Here is a 22,134-nt window from a genome sequence, read left to right as displayed (position 1 = left end):
GTTAATGTTAGACTGCATTTGGCCTACTAGTTGGGTTGGGGCCTACTATCGGTGTCTGACACTCCTTGCTGTTCTCCTCCACTGAACAAAGCTGTGCCGCCTGTTTACTACGGTTGCCAATTTTGAACTGCATTTCGACTACTTACTGATTTGGGCCTACTCTCTGTGTCAGCCTCTCATTCCAGTTGTCCTCCACTGCAATGCCCCCTGGTTATTCCTGTGTTACCAATTTTGAACTGCATTTAGCCAACTTTATTCTTTGGGCCTATATCTGTGTTTCCTCCTCATCCTGCCCATTGCCCAGCCAGTGATAGATGAGTCAGCTGGTACATTGACCCATAACGCAACATTCCCCGTGCACGCTACACAACAACATTGTGACCCTGCTGAAAGTCAGGTTGCTCTTCCCGCATACCATACCACCTTACACGGGGACAAAGAGGAAGGTGCAGATGAAAGTGCAGGTTCCTTCATCAGGTGGGGGGAGGAATACTAGTTGGCGACGTCACTGGCACAGGGCCTCTCATAGTACGCAAAAGTGTTGCTGCCGGTGGGAGGCGCCCCCGCCGTGCAAACACACCGCTGTATTTTGAGGGGCCCTGTGCCAGTGCCAATGCCAACGAGTGGGCCCCCCCTGCTTGCTCAGGTTCACAGCACTTGCAAAGTTGAAATACTTACCGCTCCCTGCTCCACTGCCGTGACGTGGTCCAGATTTCCTGGGCCCACTAATTACTTGAACCAGCCCTACCCACCACAACTTTAGCCAAATGAACCCCAATTTCAAATGCCTTCCAATTATTATAAGGTAAATTACCCTTGACAAGCTTCATTAAGAAGAATGGATGGTTTTGACATTAAAATGGGCACTCTAGGTGTTTTCCTGGCCCCCACTCACTGCCGACTATGCTGCCCCATTGACTTGCATTGGGTTTCGTGTTTCGGTCGATCCCGACTTTACGTCATAATCGGCCGATTTCACTCGACCCGACTTTTGAGATAGTCGTGTTTCGCGAAACCCGGCTCGACTCTAAAAAGGTCAAGGTCGCTCAACTCTAGACAGCACCAATATTTTATATTTCCTGTCAACGACACCTGTGATGCGCCATGGTTCGTAACATGACTTTATCAGATTTATGAGATCTAACCTGTTTATTATGAGCACAGATATTATTGGGCACTTCATGTGTCATCTTGACTTGCTACCTACAGCTATGGCCTATATATTTTTAACCTTTGTGTATTTGGGCTAATACCTCTACTTCAATGTATATTTAATTAAAAAGTAATAGTTTATTGAATTCTCTCTCTGCTGAAAGTAAACGTAATGGCTACCTTCAAGCAGTTGTCTTTTGGATAACTTGGAACCACCAAACCTTTAAACATTTGAACTTCATCTTGAGAATGCTTTGCAGTTTTCTCTCTATATTATTAATTATTATTATTGTTATCTAACATTGTGATGTCACTTATGAACATATGAACAGTATCTTTGGTCTTCTTCTGTTATATGTGTCTCTATCACCGTTCTGTCCTCATTTCTTAGGTCTCATTCAGACGTCCAATACAAGAAAATAGGATTAATTAATCTGATCAGAGTGTAGCATGAGTGTCATCCAGTTTTCTCATACATGGAGAAATTTAAAAAAACAAACAAAGAAAGCAAATTTTCCACCTTCTCCATTCTGACAGTCCATGAAAATTGAACTCCACATGAATGTAATCCGAGTGCAGTCTGATTTAATCACGAACCCATTGACTTTCATTGCTGATTTTGATCCTACTCTCGGATTAAAATTGGACATGACTCCGATATTATCCACTGACCACTCAGTCTGAGGAAAAAATCAGACATGTGAATGGACCCGTAGCCTATGGTAAGACTGTTGTCTGTGAAAATCTCAGATAGCACTCATACGCAAAAATCGGACGTCTGAATGAGGTCTTACATGGTCCAATCCAATAATACATGCTTAATATTGTATCCATTACATACTGTATCAGACTACTTGTACTATTTAATTGGAATACATTTAGGTATTTAGGTATATTTTTCTCCTGTTTCATTTTGTATCCTAGAAGAAGTATGATGAAAGACATAAATTTATTTTTGGCTTTCAACATGCAAGTACATACCGGTCTCTCCCCAGATAGGAAGATACTCGTCTTGCTGGATGTCCAGCATGATTTCTAGACCATTTCCAGTCCCTCCTTTTACAGTGGTCAGCAAAGGACGACCTTCTTGTCCAGAATTAAACATGTAACATTTACCATATCTTGTGAACACCTAGAAGAAAGAATCATAGAAGGAGTGCGTTAATTATTCATTGAAAAATAATATTTAATCTATCATCCTCATAAAAGATTGAGAGTCGGAGATGTTTAGTCTGCTGTATGACGGACTGCCCTCTACGTCTCCCCCTGTGAGGCTGATCTAGATTTCATCTCATTCTGTATCTTCCTAACAGGTTGCACATTGCAACGGCCTCCCCATGGAGCTTACAGTCTAATATTCTTGCCCCAATAAGCCAATTACTCTACAAATAGTTTTGCAAGGTCAATGGTTATTGCTTTCTACAGTAAGTGTTTGGGCACGACCATGTCTCTGGATATATATTTCATGCAAATAATTTACTAAAACTCTAAAGTTCATATCTAGATTGTTATTCAGTTTTAGTGTAGTAGGTGAAGGCACAAACTTTGCTGACCTATATGGACCATATTGTTAGATTATACCCACTGACTTCTTTTAGCCTGGGGCGACACAGAATTTCCAATTTTAATATAGAGTGACAGATGCAATTCAGAAAAGTGTTCTGAAAACTAAACAACTCCCAGTATTTCCCTGGACTGCATATGACTATTATTAGTTAAAATCTTGCTGTGTGTATAATCAGCCTCGGAGAAAGAAGGATCTATATTAGCTAGAGATGAGCAAATCGATTCAATGATAATCTAATTTGTGTCGAATTTTGGGAAATTCGCATATCCCAGTGATTTAGAATAATTTGCAGTTCGATTTGCGCGAATCATCGAAAAAATGCCTGCTGCCATTTTACACTTTGCAAAAGATTGCATGAGCCACAGGTTGACAATAATTTAATAGCAACTCCAGCTCACCGTTGGTATGACTTGGGCCCATTTGGAGATAGGGCACTGGCTCTTCCACAGCCAAGAAATATAAATGGAAAGGCAAGGAGTCTAGCTCAACAAACAAGTTCTTCTTTATTCAGGTAAAATTCATGCAAAGGACATCTGGACCAGATATCCCTTGCATGAATTTTATTTGTATAAAGAAGAATGTGTTCATTAAGCTACACTCCTTTCCTTTCTATTAATAGGATGATAATGCTTTCCAGCTACCACATCACAAGGTATAGGGCAACCAATCAGGACTATTTTAGCCTGTATAAAAGCTAAAGCAGGGAATTGACCAGACAATTTAGGATTATTTCACATAGTGAGAGGACATGAGAGTACACAGCTCTGCAAAAAGAAAGCCCTGAAACATTGGATAAATGCTGGATAAATAGATGGGAATATGTTGTACAACCAAAGCCCCGGTAAGATGAGAATATTAGTCTGCAAATTGAACAAATATTTAATAGAAAGAGGGTGAGAGTGATAGGAGAGATGCAGGCAGCAGTGACAGACTGATCAGTGATATGATGTAAATGCCATTAGTCCTTCTGTATTTGAATAACAATGATATATTTTCATTCATTCTTAATGCCCTAGAAAGCAGCATAAAGCCAGCACAATATTTTTTTACACAATTTGTTTTTTAAATCAGGGTCAGTTAGAGACGGTGTGCTTGCTTGTCACAAGTGACTGTACTGATTTTTTGCATTTCTTTAACATTTCTTTTTGTGAAAGGGAAATAATTGATTTTTCAAAGTAAAAAAGAAAATTTCTCAAAATCTAAAAATTTAAATGTGACTCATTCTACCCCAAAAAGTACACAGTGTTACTCTCTGAAGAACATATTTAAGCCCTTTCACTGCAATGGATATTACAATGATTTGTGGAAGTGAGAAAAAAAATTCTAGGTTTAGATCTAACCAAAGGTGAGATCTACATGTGAGAAGTCATTAAAAGGAATGTGTTATTAGAAAATTACCTACTGTTTAGATAACATTTTGCTATTATATATATACTAGCTATTGAACCCGTTCTACGCCCGGGTGGCTAGCATCTATATTGGTATATGGTCTCCATCCTGGTATGTGCTGCTCCATCCTGCGTCCCCATCCTGTCATGAGCTGCTCCATCCTGCACCCCCATTCTGACATGTGCTGCTCCCATCCTGCACCCCCATTCTGACATGTGCTGCTCCCATCCTGCACCCCCATTCTGACATGTGCTGCTCCATCCTGCGTCCCCATCCTGTCATGTGCTGCACCCATCCTGCGCCCCCATCCTGCCATGTGTTGCACCCATCTTGCGCCCCCATTCTGTCATGTGTTGCACCCATCCTGCACCCCCATTCAGACATGTGCTGCTCCATCCTGCGTCCCCATCCTGTCATGTGCTGCACCCATCCTGCGCCCCCATCCGGCCATGTGTTGCACCCATCTTGCGCCCCCATTCTGTCATGTGTTGCACCCATCCTGCGCCCCCATTCTGTCATGTGCTGCTTCCATCCTGCGCCCCCATTCTGACATGTTCTGCACCCATCTTACGCCCCATTCTGTCATGTGTTGCACCCATCCTGCGCCCCCATTCTGTCATGTGCTGCTCCCATCCTGCGCCCCCATTGTGACATGTGCTGCACCCATCCTGCGCCTCCATTCTGACATGTTCTGCACCCATCCTGCGCCTCCATTCTGTAATTTGCTGCTCCCATCCTGTCATGTGCTGCTCCCATCCTGTGCCCCCGCTCTGTCATGTGCTGCTCCCATCCTGTGCCCCCGTTCTTTCATGTGCTGCTCCCATTCTGCGCCCCTGTTCTGTCGTGTGCTGCTCCCATCCTTCGCCCGTTCTGTCATGTGCTGCGGCCATCCTGCGCCCCCGTTCTGTCATGTGCTGCTCCCATCCTGCGCCCCTGTTCTGTCATGTGCTGCTCCCATCCTGCGCCCGTTCTGTCATGTGCTGCTGCCATCCTGCGCCCCCGTTCTGTCATGTGCTGCTCCCATCCTGTGCCCGTTTTGTCATGTGCTGCTACCATCGTGCGCCCATTCTGTCATGTGCTGTTCCCATCCTGTGCCCCCGTTCTTTCATGCGCTGCTCCCATCCTGCACCCCTGTTCTGTCATGTGCTGCTCCCATCCTGCGCCCGTTCTGTCATGTGCTGCTGCCATCCTGCGCCCCCGTTCTGTCATGTGCTGCTCTCATCCTGTGCCACCATTGTATTATATGCCCCCCATAAGATGCTCCATTATATATGCCCCGTATGCTGCTGCCATATATATAAAAAAAAAAAATACCATACTCACCTATCGTCGCTGGGCGCTGAGTGCTGGGGGCCTGAGCAGGCGGGGACACCGGCGCGCTGTGGGGGTCAGGTGCCGCAGTCACCGCTAGCTCAGGCCCCCAGCACTTGCTATACTCACCTCTCTGTCCCGTTCCAGCGCTGCACGCCGCCATCTTCCGGCTCCTCTGGCTGTGACTGTTCAGTCAGAGGGCGGCGCCGGCGCGCATTAAGCGCGTCATCGCACCCTCTGAACTGGGAACGTCACAGCAGAGGACCCGGGAGACGGAGCCGCACGCAGCGCTGGAACGGGGGACAGGTGAATATACTTACCCTCCTGGCGGTCCCTGACTCTCCGGTGGAGATCGCGGTGTGCGTTCAGTGTTTATGCATACCGCGATCTCCTGGGAGCGTCACTCTGTGAGGCCCAGACTGCGCCGGCGCTTGCGCTTGCGCAGTCTATAAAGGCTTCGGACAGAGTGACGCTCCCAGCGTTATATTATAGATATATATATATTTTAATTTTTTTTTGCATATGAAAATATGTCTTAAATATGAGTTCTTACAATTTTCACACTAGGGCTATTATATCTTCCTGTTCATTCAGAAAATTCTCATTAGCTGCAACAGACTGGCTCAGACCCTGTTTTTTCTACTGATGCATCTAAGGAGCAATGGTCATTTATGAGAGGAGGGGGGAGCAGGGTCAACTGTGACATTCCCCATTATGCATTGCTTACAGAGACAACTACCTCCCTGTCCTATCCCATGCTGGCTCAAAGGGGTAATCAACTGTTCCTACAGGTGATGGAGCTGCTCCATGTCAATGGAGCAGCTCTTCTTCTGGGCTGCTCTGTCAACTGGGTGTGACTGTCAATGTCATGCTGATTGCCACCGACTCCTCCTCCTCACAGTTAGACTGTCAATCTAAAACTCAATGTAGACAAAACCGAACTCATCATCTTTCCCCATCTCGCGTATCCCCCCTACCTGATCTATCTATTATAGTAAATAGCATCACGCTCTCTCCCGCACCTGAAATCCGCTGCCTCGGAGTAACTATCGATTCTGCCCTGTCCTTCAAACCGCACATCCAAACTCTTGTCACCTCCTGTCGCCTCCAACTCAAAAATATTGCCAGAATCCATCCCTTCCTCAGCCCTCAATCTACTAAAACTCTTGTGCATGCCCTCATCATCTCCCTCCTCGATTACTGCAACACCCTCCTCTGTGGCCTCCCCGCTAAGTCCCTTGCACCACTCCAGTCTGTCCTCAACTCTGCTGCTTGGCTAATCCACCTCTCTCTTCACTACTCCCCTGCTTCACCCCTCTGCAAATCCCTCCACTGGCTCCCAATTCCCCAACGACTCCAGTTCAAACTACTAACACTGATCTACAAAGCCACCCGCAACCTGTCCCCTCCCTATATCTCTAAACTAATCTCCCACTATCTTTCCTCACATAATCTTCGATCCTCCCAAGACCTCCTACTCTCCTCCACACTTATTCGTTCCTCACACAATCGCCTCCAAGATTTCTTTCGAATATCCCCCATCCTCTGGAATTCCACGCCTCAACATGTCCGATTATGCACCACCCTCGGATCCTTCAGATGGAACCTGAAAACCCATCTCTTCAGGAAAGCCTACAGCCTGCAATAACCATTCTGCCGCCTCACCAACCACCCAAGCTGCCGCCACGTCACCAAGCACCCGAGTTGCCACCACATCACCAATCACCCGAGCTGCCGCCACGTCACTGACCACCCTAGCTGCCGCCATGTCACCGACCACCCGAGCTGCCGCCACGTCACCGACCACCTGAGCTGCCTCCACAACCACCCGAGCAGCCGCCTCACCACCACCAGTGCAGCAGCACACCAACCTCCTGTCTCTTCCCCATTATCCTGAAGAATGTAAGTCCGCAAAGACAGGGTCCTCTCCCCTCTGTAACAGTCTGTCAGTGTAAATTTGTTTACTGTTAACGATATCTATAACTCTGTATGTAACCCCTTTTCACATGTACAGCACCATGGAATTAATGGTGCTATATAAATAAATAATAATAATAATCAGCAGTACATCAGCAGTCACGTTCCGTCAAAAGGAGCAGAGAGGAAGAGAGGCAGCTTCTCTGTTTATGTGACATCAGCAGAAGCTGCTGAATCGCCAGAAGGAGTGGTCTGTGATTGACATGTACCAGCAGAGATCGGCGCCGGGCACAACAGGTAGATAATTAGTAGTAAAAAAAAATTAAATAGTCCCGGATGACCCTTTTAATGTCCATACTGCTATGATACGATTGGCACCAATAGTGAATGACAGTATCTGCAGATGCCAATAGCTTCTCCCTGGATAGGAATTCACCCGCACTGATAAGAAAAGTGACTTGCGCCCTACTCAAATTTAATTTCCGGGTGTGAATTGGTAATATATACTGTATGATGTTTAGTAGATTACTATGCTTCTGCCTACATTGTAATTTATAATTGTGAAAGCCATGTTTGGAGCAGACAAATTATCTCATCCTAGCCAGTGTGCTCTCTCTATCTGTAATCAGATTCTGGCCCTTTAACATTTGGATTTTCCCATAGAGGGATTTTTCTTTTAATTTTCTACACCTTTCTCTGCTACTCGACAGCCGAAAATATATGATTACTTTTTATTACCAGGGACATTTTATACAAAATACACAGAGCGACATAAGGAAACTCCTTTGGGTCCCGTTCACCTCGTCTCCCTCACATCCGCGATAAGGTTTTCCTCCTAAATTACTTCAACATAGGGCTGATTTATAGGATAAGACATCCACTATCTTCTCAGCTTTTTTTATTGCAACAGAGAATGGAGAGATGGTTTCAACAATAAAATGTTAAGAGAAATTCTGACATAGAATGAGGGCATATTTGTCGAGGGGAGAACAATAAAACGGGGAATTAATCAATTGTGACGCCTCCTCTCTTTATCTGATACCTAAAAAAAAGTTCAATTTACTGGGTGCTATCATAAGATTCATCAGTGGCAAAGTCAGTGAGCATGTTCAAAGTCAAAATGTCAGAAAATAGTGCCAGGCTGCATGATGATAAGCGTTGCGCAGCACTGGCGAAGCCAATCACAATTGTCACACTGCATGGCATAATTGGGAAAATCATCACACTGCATGGCATAATTGGGAAGATGAAGTCAAGAGCAGTAGTTTTAATAAAAGCCCCCATATATATTAGAGTAAAGTTGTTGAATCTGCTAATTTCGGTCGTGTTGGCCAACCATTTAATGTCTTTGGGAGCTTCCCGACTCTCCCCTGACCATTGTTGTCATGGAAGATAAAGTATGGTGGTTTTAATTCAATACCAATCCCTTGGCTCACCAGTCAAATAAGCTACTCTGTCAACCCACATGAATGACATGAGCATTTATTTGTATGGGGGAGTCGAGATTGATAGCCCTTATGTAAGTTGTAAGGACACACTTTGAAAATGAAAATGGTGGAGGCTCTCAAAGCAGGAGAAGGCTATAAAATAGAAAAGTGTTTTCAAGTTGTCCTTTCCTCAGTCCAAAATATAATTAAGAAATAGAAGTTAACAGGAACAGTGGAGGCCAAGATAAGGTCTGGAAGACCAATCACAATTTCAGTGAGAGCTGCTCCTAGGATTGCTAGCGAGGCAAATCAGAACTCCCAAATTGACTGCAAATGACCTTCAGAAAGATTTAGCAGACTCTGGAGTTGTGGTACTGTTCAGAGACATCTGCACAAATATGGCCTTCATGTAAGAGTCATCAGAGGAAAACTTCTTCTGCGTCCTCACCATAAAATTCAGCATCAGAAGTATGCAAAAGAACATCTAAGCAAGCGTGATGCATTTTAGAAGCAAGTCTTGTGAAGTTAAAGTAAAACTCTTTGGCCACAATGATCAAAAGTATGTGTGGAGAAAAAAGGGCACAGAATTTCAGGAAAATAACACCTTGCCAACCATTAACCATTAAGGTGGATTAATCATGCTTTGGGGTTGTGTTGCAACCAATGGCACAAGGAACATTTCACAGAGGAAAGAATGGATTCAATTAAATTTCAACAAATTCTTGATGCAAACATAACACCATCTGTAAAAAAAAGCTGAAGTTGAAAAGAGGATGGCTTCTACAAATGGATAATGATCCTAAACACACATCAAAATCCACAACAGACTACCTCAAAAGTCACTAGCTGAAGGTTTTACAATGGCCCTCACTGTCCCCTAATCAAAACATCATTTAAAATCTTGGCTAGACCTCAAAATAGCAGTGCATGCAAGATCACCCAGGAATCTCACAGAACTAGAAAATCACTTACTTTCAAAAGGGGGTGCTAATAGGTTCTAACCATGCGGGGTGCCCAAACTTTTGCATAGGCCATTTTAACTTTTAGTAATTTTTAAAATGTAAAAGATGAAAATATATATATTTTCATAAAATACAAAGGAAATGTGTCATCTTTAACTTTAGGCCTTTTAGAGGTAAGTTAATCTTTAACTTGCTTAATTGTTCACAAAAACAGTAATTTTGACCAGGGGTGCCCAAACGTTGTCATCACTCACATGAGTCCACCTTCTTAACAGGGGTCATATTCTCAATTTCCTACGTGTCACCTAACATGGGCTAAATTACATTGGAATTCAGTCAGTATGTATAAGGAGTTAACACAGTGAGGACATAGAAATTCCATATGCTACCCTTGAGATATTTGTAATGTGGAACTGGAAATAATACGGTGAAATAATGGTTGTGTTGCAGATTTCAGCTTTCAGCAGAATCATCAGCACTCAACGTGGTAGAATAATGTATTTTTCTTTAGACATACAACAACCGTTATCTGCCTCATTCAAACATGGAAAATTACAAGGAAGAATACGGTACAACAAGTTATAACAATTAACACAGCAGCATTTGCTGTTTGCCCAACATCGTGCCTCAAGCATAAGCCTGCAGCTGTTGTAAACAGGTTGTAGCAATTTATTGATTGTTGGCATAATATGAGTTCTAGGATGTTAAATGGTTATCTCATAAAAAGAACCACCTTCTGCATGTTTTGTCAGGACTCCTGTCTATGTGTTAAATCAGGCAATAGCTCTGTGAGAACAGCTTCAATTCTGGCAAACTCTTCCTTGCACGTGTATGACCGCCGTGCTATGCTTTTCCCTTGCAGTGCATCCATCAAGTCGCCTTGGATCGAGATCGAGCTGAAGGCCGGTAAATAATAATATTTGCAGTAATGCAACCAGTTCCCATTTCTGGTTGAGTTTTGTGTAAGACACTAGTGATGGCAAGGGACGGCGCACTGCAGAACACAGCAGGAGAGATCTCCTGAACTAAGTTGAGAATTTATGGAGGAACTTTTCTACATCCCTGTTATTAATTACCATTCAGCTTGTGCTTGGTTAGACATTATCGCACTATACTATTATAAACGAGAAGTTTTCTACATGTTTGTAAATGCAGAAATACAGTTACAATTACTTTTATAGAATGGATATGTAGAGAGCTACAGTAGAGTTTGACATCAATTCCTATTATTTTTCTCAGTCTGACATCTCTTGCTGGCAGGATTAGTCCGAAAAATATAAATAGGCCTTTGCATTAGCCAAGATCTCCACAGTGAACAGCACCAAATAAAATATGACTTTTTTTAATCAAAAAATATAAATTGGTTACACATTCAAATTAATTATACAGGGCAGCACGGTGGCGTAGTGGATAGCACTGCAGCCTTGCAGCGCTGGGGTCCTGGGTTCTAATCCCACCCAGGACAACATCTGCAAAGAGTTTGTATGTTCTCCCCGTGTTTGCGTGGGTTTCCTCCCACATTCCAAAGACATACTGATAGGGATTCTAGATTGTGAGCCCCATCGGGGACAGCGATGATAATGTGTGCAAAAACTGTAAAGCGCTGCGGAATATGTTAGCGCTATATAAAGGAAAAGAAAGATACAGCACAATCTCTAAGTTATATCTGTAAAGCAAAAAAACCTTTTGCGTATTCCTGCTATTTCTTTAGTTACTGCAGGTATCTACTCTTTGTGTTTATTCTACCTTATATTTGTCTGTTGATGGCCACAGTGTGATTGTGTACCTACACACTACACTTATACCAACAGGTGTGCTGGCCCATGGTTTTCGGGTTTGCTTTAGTTCTTCATTCTTTGTATGCTTGGGGGGTGCTCCCCTCCCCCCACTGGGTTGTGCACCTTCTCTATTCAGCTTTCCACAGGCAGTTGGGCTCAGGTCCTTTTCTACCCCATCTATTTTGAGGCCTTTTTTTACCCTAGGTAATACTTGTCTGTTAGTTGCCACAGTGCGAATGTGTACCTTCACACTACACTTATACCAACAGGTGTGCTGGCCCATGGTTTTCGGTTTTGCTTTAATTCTTCATTCTTTGTATGTTTAGGGGGTGCTCCCCTCCCACCCCCACTGGGTTGTGCACCTTCTCTATTCAGCTTTCCACAGGCAGTAGGGCTCAGGTCCTTTTCTGCCCCATCTATTTTGAGGCCTTTTTTTACCCTACGTAATACTTGTCTGTTAGTTGCCACAGTGTGAATGTTCACCTATACATTACACTTATACCAACAGGTGTGCTGGCCTTTAATATCGGTTTTGCTTTATTGATACAGCAATATCAGTACATTATAACTGTAATTATATAAGCAGAAAAAAACAGTAAAAAAATATAAGTCTGTGTTTTATTGGGAACCTACCTGTATGGGTATAATATTAAGTTATACCGCTACAACCAAGTGTGAAAAAGCAAGACCTAGCCTAAAAACAAAAGAGCAAATAACTTTCAGTAAGAAAATTAACTAAACGTAACAATACATGTAAATAACATAGGGTACTTAGTCGGAAATATTTTGAGCATGGTGGCTCAGTGGCTAGCACTGTAGCCTTGCAGTACTGGGATCCTGGGTTCAAATTCCAACAAAGATGTCTACTAATAGTTTGTATGTTCTCCCTGTGTTTGCGTGTGTTTCCTCCGTGTACTCTGGTTTCTACCCGCACTCCAAAGACAAAATGATAGGGAATTTCGATTGTGAGCCCCAATGGTGACAGTGATGATAATGTCTGTAAAGTGCCGTGTAAATAATGGCACTTTATAAGTGAGTAAAATAAATAAAATAAGTGTTAGGTCTCGAGTTCCCGCTTCTGCACAGGGGGAATCTCGAGCCGTCTCCGCTGCGGTCTCCCATTCTCATCCAGCCGCAGTGGAGTCTGCTCAGCAAGGACATCGGTCCCAGCGTCTTGCTCAGTCTCACGCTGTACTGGGAGTTACTGCTGCTTCTTCAGCTTCTGCCATTAAAGCCAGTGCTGGTCAGCAGCGAGCGGACTTCTCTGGGACTAAGTCCTTGTCTGCACACACTGAGCATGCCCAGGGCAAGATCTCCCGTTGGAGATCGAGGGTCATGTGCTCAGGCTCTGCAGCACATTCCATTGGTCCTCTTGGCAGGTCTTGGAAGGGCAAAGTTTCTGTGGCCACTTCCTGTGCTGCAACTATATAAACTGCGCATGACCGCACGGCCATGCGCTAGTGTACAATTGTTAATGTTGTGAGTGCAAGTCGTCCTTGGATACCCCTACCCTATTGAATGTCTGTTCGCGGAAGGTGTATGGTTGCTATCTAGCGCCCGACTTAGCCTACAGCACTAATCACACATTACAGCGTCCAGTTGCTGTGACCGCCAGTACGGCGCCGTGCACTTCCTCTGTGCTTTCCTTACCCAAGCCTGGGTGGTTAGTGGCGTTCGTCAGTGCGGCACTGCATGCACTCTTGTGCCTTAAAATTGTTATTGAGTTTCCTTACACACCCAGTTGCGGTGTTGTGCCAGCAAGGGTCTAATCGGACTTCAATCCTAGTTGGGGTTGAGTTCGCTGACTACTTGCTCGAGCTCTATGTGCGGTACCGCTGTCCTGTGACGCAACAGGATCGCTTCCTTCACGCTGGGTGAAGTTTAACCCACGTGTGTATACTTATGAGTACCGCCATAAAGTCCGTCATTACTTGGCAGCAGGTTCCATCTCTGCACGGTGGACCCCGGGCAGCGAACGCACCATACTCTATCTGTCTTATTATTTGGTGCGTTCCGCTAGCCCTAACATTACACTAGCGGCAGGGTCTGGCTAGTAATGACGGACAAACAGCAATCCTTGCGGTATATCCAGCAGCTGGAGGGTAGGTTGGCGGCTCTTGAGAGCGCAACCTCAGCTGTGGATGTTACCGCAGTTGCTGTACAGGCTGCTAGCGTGGCTGCAGCAACCCTGTCCACTGCCACCCCTGCTCCGACATTTTCTCGCCTCCCGCTGCCAGAAAAATTTTCTGGTGATAGCAAATTTTGTAGGGGATTTGTGAGTCAGTGCTCTATTCACCTCAAGCTCCTGGCTGCACGTTTTCCCACAGAGCGGGCTAAGGTGGGATTTATAGTGTCTCTCTTGTCGGACAGGGCGTTAGAATGGGCTACGCCGCTGTGGGAGCGTGGCGATCATGTGGTGCAGAGTGCTCCTCTGTTTCTGAGCACTCTGAAACAGGTCTTTTTAGGACCTCAAGTCACCCATGATACTGCGCTCCAACTGCTGGCATTAATTCAGGGTGAGTCCTTGGTCAGTCATTTTGCCGTCCAATTCCGCACTTTAGCTTCTGAGCTGGATTGGTCGGATAAAGCTCTTATCCTCATATTTTGGAGGGGCCTGGCTGACCACGTTAAGGATGCTCTGGCCACTAGGGAGATTCCTGCCACACTGGAGGAGTTAATAACTGTCTCCACTCGAATTGACCTCCGTTTTAACGAGCGGAGGTTAGAGCGAGCCCAGTGTAGGCAGAGGTTTCGGCTGGCTCCTACCTTCGCCAAACCTCTGGAATCTCCGGTTCTGGTTCCTGAGTCACATGAGGCCAGGGAAGTGTCACAAGCGGGATCTAAGTCCCGGACCGCAGGTGCACTCAAGGTCTGTCATGTATGCCAGCAGTCGGGACATCTAGCCACCAGATGTTCTCAGCGGTCGAGGAAACGTCAGCGTCTAGTGAAAGTAGGTGGAGGTGCACTAGACACGGCGACGTTTGCCTCTAAATTGTCCTTTAAGGGGACAATTACTATAGGCTCATTCTCCCACTCGGTAGAGCTCTGCGTGGATTCTGGGGCGGAGGGCAATTTTATGTCTTCTGCCTACTCCAGGGTGGCAGACTGGGCTGTGGAGGCACGGGACATTTGGGACCGCACGCAGGATGCCATTCGGGCCTCCAAGGAGAGAATGAGGTCCTCCGCCGATGTTCATCGGCGCCCCGCTCCGACCTTTGCTCCTGGCGACTTGGTGTGGCTCTCCGCCCGTAACATCAGGCTGCGAGTTGAGTCCACTAAGTTTGCTCCTCGCTACTTGGGTCCCTTCAAGGTTCTCGAACGGATTAATCCTGTGGTCTACCGTTTGGCTCTTCCTCCACGCTTGGGTATCACCGACACCTTTCATGTGTCCCTCTTGAAACCCGTATACATGTCCCGGTTTTCCGAGTCATCTGCCGGGACATCGGGTTCGTCTACGGACGATTACGAGGTGAACGCTATTTTGGGGTGCAAGGTGGTACGCGGCAAAAAGTTCTATCTGGTGGATTGGAAGGGTTATGGCCCGGAGGACAGGTCATGGGAGCCTGCTGAAAACATTCGGGCCCCACAGCTCATTGCTGCCTTCGAGCGTAGCAAGGCCCAAGGAGGGGGGGGCCATGTTAGGTCTCGAGTTCCCGCTTCTGCACAGGGGGAATTTCGAGCCGTCTCCGCTGCGGTCTCCCATTCTCATCCAGCCGCAGTGGAGTCTGCTCAGCAAGGACGTCGGTCCCAGCATCTTGCTCAGTCTCACTCTGTACTGAGAGTTACTGCTGCTTCTTCAGCTTCTGCCATTAAAGCCAGTGCTGGTCAGCAGCGAGCGGACTTCTCTGGGACTAAGTCCTTGTCTGCACACACTGAGCATGCCCAGGGCAAGATCTCCCGTTGGAGATCGAGGGTCATGTGCTCAGGCTCTGCAGCACATTCCATTGGTCCTCTTGGCAGGTCTTGGAAGGGCAAAGTTTCTGTGGCCACTTCCTGTACTGCAACTATATAAACTGCGCATGACCGCACGGCCATGCGCTAGTGTACAATTGTTAATGTTGTGAGTGCAAGTCGTCCTTGGATACCCCTACCCTATTGAATGTCTGTTCGCGGAAGGTGTATGGTTGCTATCTAGCGCCCGACTTAGCCTACAGCACTAATCACACATTACAGCGTCCAGTTGCTGTGACCGCCAGTACGGCGCCGTGCACTTCCTCTGTGCTTTCCTTACCCAAGCCTGGGTGGTTAGTGGCGTTCGTCAGTGCGGCACCGCATGCACTCTTGTGCCTTAAAATTGTTATTGAGTTTCCTTACACACCCAGTTGCGGTGTTGTGCCAGCAAGGGTCTAATCGGACTTCAATCCTAGTTGGGGTTGAGTTCGCTGACTACTTGCTCGCGCTCTATGTGCGGTACCGCGGTCCTGTGATGCAACAGGATCGCTTCCTTCATGCTGGGTGAAGTTTAACCCACGTGTGTATACTTATGAGTACCGCCATATAGTCCGTCATTACTTGGCAGCAGGTTCCATCTCTGCACGGTGGACCCCGGGCTGCAAACGCACCATACTCTATCTGTCTTATTATTTGGTGCGTTCCGCTAGCCCTAACAATAAGTCATAAGAAAGAACATAACCATCCCACCGCAACATGGTGACACAATCAGGATGGAGCTGAGCTCTGGTAGTTCACAACAGTGTGCCGCAAAATAGACTGGGGCAGAGCAGGACTCAGACCTGTTTCATCACATGCCCTTGGAAAAGCTATAAAAGGGAAATGTACAGCCAGAAAGGGGGGAGCCAAGCGTCTATATGTACAAAGTACAAGAAACTAAAGCAAAACCGAAGTAATGGACCAGCACACATGTTGGGATATGTGCAATGTGTAGGTGCATATTCACACTGTGACCATCTAACAGACAGAACCTACGAGAACAAACAAGTAAGCAAATACCCTGCAGTAGGTAAATAAATACATATATATAATAGTACATGTAGATTACATAGGGTACTTAGTTGACACTATTTAGATCAAAACAACGTAAACGCCGTCCAACCTCGAAAAGGGTCAACTGAGTACCCTATATTATTTACACGCACTATTATTATTTATTTACTTACTTACTGCAGTGTATATGCTCGTTTTTTATCCCAAGCGTGACCGAGACCTTACAACACAAGACTCATGCCAAGAAGTGTGAATCCGTACTGTGAATATTGAATTTTATAATGAGGGTGAATAAAGTCAGCATAAAGTTATGGAAAAACACTATTAGATGATCAAATTAGGTGAACATGTACAGTACTTCTGTAGAGGGTCAGGACGAGGTAAATGCTGAAACCTGAGAAACATAATGATTTCTAGGGAAAATATTAACACCTGCTACTAGCACTATAATGTAGAAGTCTAAACTCCAACTGAATAATTTCTTTTATTCGACAAGCTACAAGAATATGTACCTGCTATCCAGTACATTTTTGATGACTTCATCAGTACTCACAGCACAGACAGTTCCGTGCCAAACTATTAAATATTAATATCAGTAAACTTTATATATATAAAAAAATAATGATTTTGAGAAAGAGAAGAAAAACAATGTAACTATATCAAGAATGTACGAGATATACAGTAGAGGCACGCTATAAAACTCGTATGGGAATTGTGGAATATGTGGAGCCAGCATTGTAAACAGGAGGGTTTTGCAAAGCCCTTACAAAACTAGCACATAATGATATAGCAGCTGCATACATGATGGCCGGCGCTTTAAATTGATAGTGTTGCTGAATGAGCGGCGTGCTAAGCAAATAAAATAATTGTGCTATACTATACCTGTAAAGGGAGTTCCAGCTCTTTCTTATGGTTATGCTGTCTACTATAGAAACTGTATGAAATGGAATGAACACCTGTATCCTGGCAAAAGAGGATCCCTGCACCCTGAAAATAGGATCCCTGCACCCTGAAAATAGGATCCCTGTACCCTGACAAAACAGGATCCCTGCACCTTGGCAAAAGAGGATTCCTGCACTCTGGCAAAATAGGATTCCTGCACCCTGGCAAAAGAAGATTCCTGCACCCTGGTAAAAGAGGATTCCTGCACACTGGCAAAAGAGGATTCCTGCACCCTGGCAAAAGAGGATTCCTGCACCCTGGCAAAAAAGGATTCCTGCACCCTGGCAAAAGAGGATTCCTGCACCCTGGCAAAAAACGATTCCTGCACCCTGGCAAAAAAGGATTCCTGCACCCTGGCAAAACAGGATTCCTGCACCCTGGCAAAAGAGGATTCCTGCACCCTGGTAAAAGAGGATTCCTGCACCCAGGCAAAAGAGGATTCCTGCACCCTGGCAAAAGAGGATTCCTGCACCCTGGCAAAAAAGGATTCCTGCACCCTGGCAAAAAAGGATTCCTGCACTCTGGCAAAAAAGGATTCCTGCACCCTGGCAAAAGAGGATTCCTGCACCCTGGCAAAAAACGATTCCTGCACCCTGGCAAAAAAGGATTCCTGCACCCTGGCAAAACAGGATTCCTGCACCCTGGCAAAAGAGGATTCCTGCACCCTGGTAAAAGAGGATTCCTGCACCCAGGCAAAAGAGGATTCCTGCACCCTGGCAAAAGAGGATTCCTGCACCCTGGCAAAAAAGGATTCCTGCACCCTGGCAAAAAAGGATTCCTGCACTCTGGCAAAAAAGGATTCCTGCACCCTGGCAAAAGAGGATTCCTGCACCCTGGTAAAAGAGGATTCCTGCACCCAGGCAAAAGAGGATTCCTGCACCCTGGCAAAAGAGGATTCCTGCACCCTGGCAAAAAAGGATTCCTGCACCCTGGCAAAACAGGGTCCCTGCACCCTGACAAAAAAGGATTCTTGCACACTGGCAAAAGATGATCCCTGCATCCTGGCAAAAGAGGATTCTTGCACACTGGCAAAAGAGGATTCTTGCACTCTGGCAAAAGATGATCCCTGCATCCTGGCAAAAGAGGATTCCTGCACCCTGGCAAAAAAGGATTCCTGCACCCTGGCAAAAGAGGATTCCTGCACCCTGGCAAAAAACGATTCCTGCACCCTGGCAAAAAAGGATTCCTGCACCCTGGCAAAACAGGATTCCTGCACCCTGGCAAAAGAGGATTCCTGCACCCTGGTAAAAGAGGATTCCTGCACCCAGGCAAAAGAGGATTCCTGCACCCTGGCAAAAGAGGATTCCTGCACCCTGGCAAAAAAGGATTCCTGCACCCTGGCAAAAAAGGATTCCTGCACTCTGGCAAAAAAGGATTCCTGCACCCTGGCAAAAGAGGATTCCTGCACCCTGGCAAAAAACGATTCCTGCACCCTGGCAAAAAAGGATTCCTGCACCCTGGCAAAACAGGATTCCTGCACCCTGGCAAAAGAGGATTCCTGCACCCTGGTAAAAGAGGATTCCTGCACCCAGGCAAAAGAGGATTCCTGCACCCTGGCAAAAGAGGATTCCTGCACCCTGGCAAAAAAGGATTCCTGCACCCTGGCAAAAAAGGATTCCTGCACTCTGGCAAAAAAGGATTCCTGCACCCTGGCAAAAGAGGATTCCTGCACCCTGGTAAAAGAGGATTCCTGCACCCAGGCAAAAGAGGATTCCTGCACCCTGGCAAAAGAGGATTCCTGCACCCTGGCAAAAAAGGATTCCTGCACCCTGGCAAAACAGGGTCCCTGCACCCTGACAAAAAAGGATTCTTGCACACTGGCAAAAGATGATCCCTGCATCCTGGCAAAAGAGGATTCTTGCACACTGGCAAAAGAGGATTCTTGCACTCTGGCAAAAGATGATCCCTGCATCCTGGCAAAAGAGGATTCTTGCACACTGGCAAAAGAGGATTCTTGCACTCTGGCAAAAGAGGATTCTTGCACTCTGGCAAAAGAGGATTCCTGCACCCAGGCAAAAGAGGATTCCTGCACCCTGGCAAAAGAGGATACCTGCACACTGGTAAAAAAGAGGATTCCTGCACCCTGGCAAAAAGGATTCCTGTACACTGGCAAAACAGGATCCCTACAGCCTGGCAAAAGAAAATCCCTGCATCCTGGCAAAAGAAGATCCCTGCTCCCTGAAAAGAGGAACACTGCACCCTGGCAAAAGTGGTCATCTTTTCACCAGCAAGGCTAATTCAAATGTAAGTTTTCTCACACGAATGCTAGCCATGTTTTTCACAGATAGCAGTCGTATGTTAGTCTACGGGGTAAAAATCTGAGAGCATTTGGATGCCATCCGTGTGCTCTCCATTTTCCATCGACTATTTGATAGGAAAAACTTGAGAGACCTCCATCAATTTTTTTTTATCAGTGGCAAACTAATGAAACTCTGATGGTAAAAACTGACACTGTTTCAAATTGTGATTAAACTCTGATACAAAAAAATACCGAAAAACTCAGACGTACGAGAAAAATCACTGAAAAGAGTTAGGCCGGCGTCACACTAGCGTATTGCATCCGATGCGAGATCATTGGATGCGATATGTTAATGACACTCGGCTCCTGCTCGCAGCAAAGCAGGAGCCGAGTGTCATGCGTCTGTGCTCCGATTCTCTCGCACAGGGAGGCTCGGAGCGGCGCTGCGGAGGAGGCGGAGAAATGAATTTCTCCATCTCCTCCATTGCTGGGGTCCGCTGATAACGCACATCACTCGGATGATATCCGAGTGGTGTGCGCTGTCTCACTCGCACCCATAGGCTTAAATGGGTGCGAGTGAGCCGAGAGTTTTTGCATGCTGCGATTGTCTCGGACCGAGGAAAACGGCTGACAAAAAGTCGGCTGCTGGGAGCTGCCCCATAGCTTAACATTGGTCCGAGTGCAATGCGATTTTTTATCGCATTGCACTCGGCTGTTTAAAGCGCCAGTGTGACACCGGCCTAATATGTCATGTAGACAGTAAAGGACCCGGTCTCAACCACTTTAGCCAGGATCCACTTGATTTGGGTAATTAAGTACACACAAGGGTGTAAATACACACACAGTTTTACATATTTTTATGCATCTGTCACATTCGGGTCAGAAGTGCCGCAGCCAGTCCGATCATTTTGGTCCAGTTTCAGCCTGATTTATACTGCTGTCTGACTGTGCCCTAAAGGAATTTTGTCACTAGGTTTTTTATTGCTCATTTGAAAGCAGCATAATGTAAAAAAGAGAGACCCTAAATTCAGTGATGTGTGACTTTGTGTAACAACTACTGCACTCAGTAAACTATCGGAGCTTTTAGATGTGAAAGATGATGAAAGGTGGGCGGTGGAAATCCACAGGGCGCCACGCTTAGTGAGGAACCACCCAGGTCAGGCAAGCGAAAAGGAGTTTTTAGATGTAGCAGAGATCAGAAAGCTAACCCCGGCTAGTCCTCTGATTGACAGTTTTCTGTGTACATTGTATATTTACAGTAAGCTGTTAGTAAGAGGTGATGGTGTGGTTGGACTAGGATGAATGTGGGAGCTATTCCAGGAAGTGTTAATCTCCTGCTGATAAAACACTTATTGTATTGAAACAACAGCATGCAGCCTAATAAGTGACACATCCCTGAAATCAGTGTCTTGGCCCCTACCTCATGCTGCTCTCAGAATCCATAGCACAACCTACTGATAAATTCCCTTTAAGGAATAGTTATAATTGATACTAACAGACTAAGGGGCTATGGACTCATTTTATAAGTGGGACTTCAGAGACTTTATGAATGGTCAGTTCCCTGATGACTATTTGTTTGTACATGTCTTGTTCTTGCAATCCCCTGAACACTATTGATCTTCACCAGTGAAACTTTGAAAGAATATTATTGAACTAAAATCCTATAAATCCGGAGAACACTAGTATTAATAACCCCATGTTTTGCTCATATTACCTGGCCTCTCTTTATACGGGATGATGGGAGAGAATAATGTGCTGGAGACTAAAGTGATAATAAACATAAAGAAAGGAAAGAATTAGAACAAGGGTGATAGACAAGCCTGAACCTAATGGAACGAGTGTCGGATTCCTGCATTAAAGCTCGGCACTTTGCGGTCACGTCTTCACATTTCTTTTTAATAACCTTTTACTTAAAGGCTCATGTTTAAATGGCTTTAAAATTGACAAGCACATTTATAGTCGTGTTAGTTATGGGAGAATTCTGTCTGCGGATGGCTAAGAAGCCCTGAATTTTGTATTAATAAGTAAAGAAATTATAGGGTTGGCAATGCAGACACTTCAACTGTAATTCTTAGTATTAAGAAATAGTACTGTAGCTATGGCTGTATGTAAATGGAAGATCAGTCTAATGGAAATGATAGGCTGCCCCTCGACAGTCCAACAAACATTACCTGCTGTTCATTCTCTGATGAGAAAGGGTTATCAAGGGAACTTACAAAATATGTTAGAAATAACCAGCTAAGGTACGTCCGACCAACCAAAATAACGAACAAGGCGAAAATGCCATACACAACTGAACACAGAGCACAGGTTCGACTTAATACAACCTATTACAGTGATCGGATTCTATAAACTATATTAATTATAGATGCAATGTATACCTAACCCTTAAAGGGAAGGTCTCACATCGGAAAATGCTATTTCCCTGCAGATATATGGCTGATTTATAGGTAAATATAGTTACAATGCTGCCTAACCACACTGATGATGCGGCTACAGGGAGAAA

At 45.3% G+C, this 22,134-nt stretch overlaps 1 protein-coding gene across 2 annotated transcripts in view; it reads right to left on the bottom strand.

The window, feature by feature from the left end:
* ASIC2 (acid sensing ion channel subunit 2) overlaps nucleotides 1-22,134 on the bottom strand; it is a 1,423,043-nt gene that overhangs the window by 317,557 nt on the left and 1,083,352 nt on the right. For both annotated transcript variants that reach the window (XM_069751320.1, XM_069751319.1), the window contains exon 2: nucleotides 2,134-2,284. In XM_069751320.1, the coding sequence (XP_069607421.1) occupies nucleotides 2,134-2,284 (151 nt within the window). The remainder of the gene's footprint in view (nucleotides 1-2,133; nucleotides 2,285-22,134) is intronic.

The sequence above is a fragment of the Ranitomeya imitator genome, chromosome 2, assembly GCF_032444005.1.
Source record: "Ranitomeya imitator isolate aRanImi1 chromosome 2, aRanImi1.pri, whole genome shotgun sequence".
NCBI classification, from domain to species: Eukaryota; Metazoa; Chordata; class Amphibia; order Anura; family Dendrobatidae; genus Ranitomeya; species Ranitomeya imitator.
Note: the sequence above shows the minus strand (reverse complement) of the source record. Positions and strands in the feature narration are given on the sequence as shown.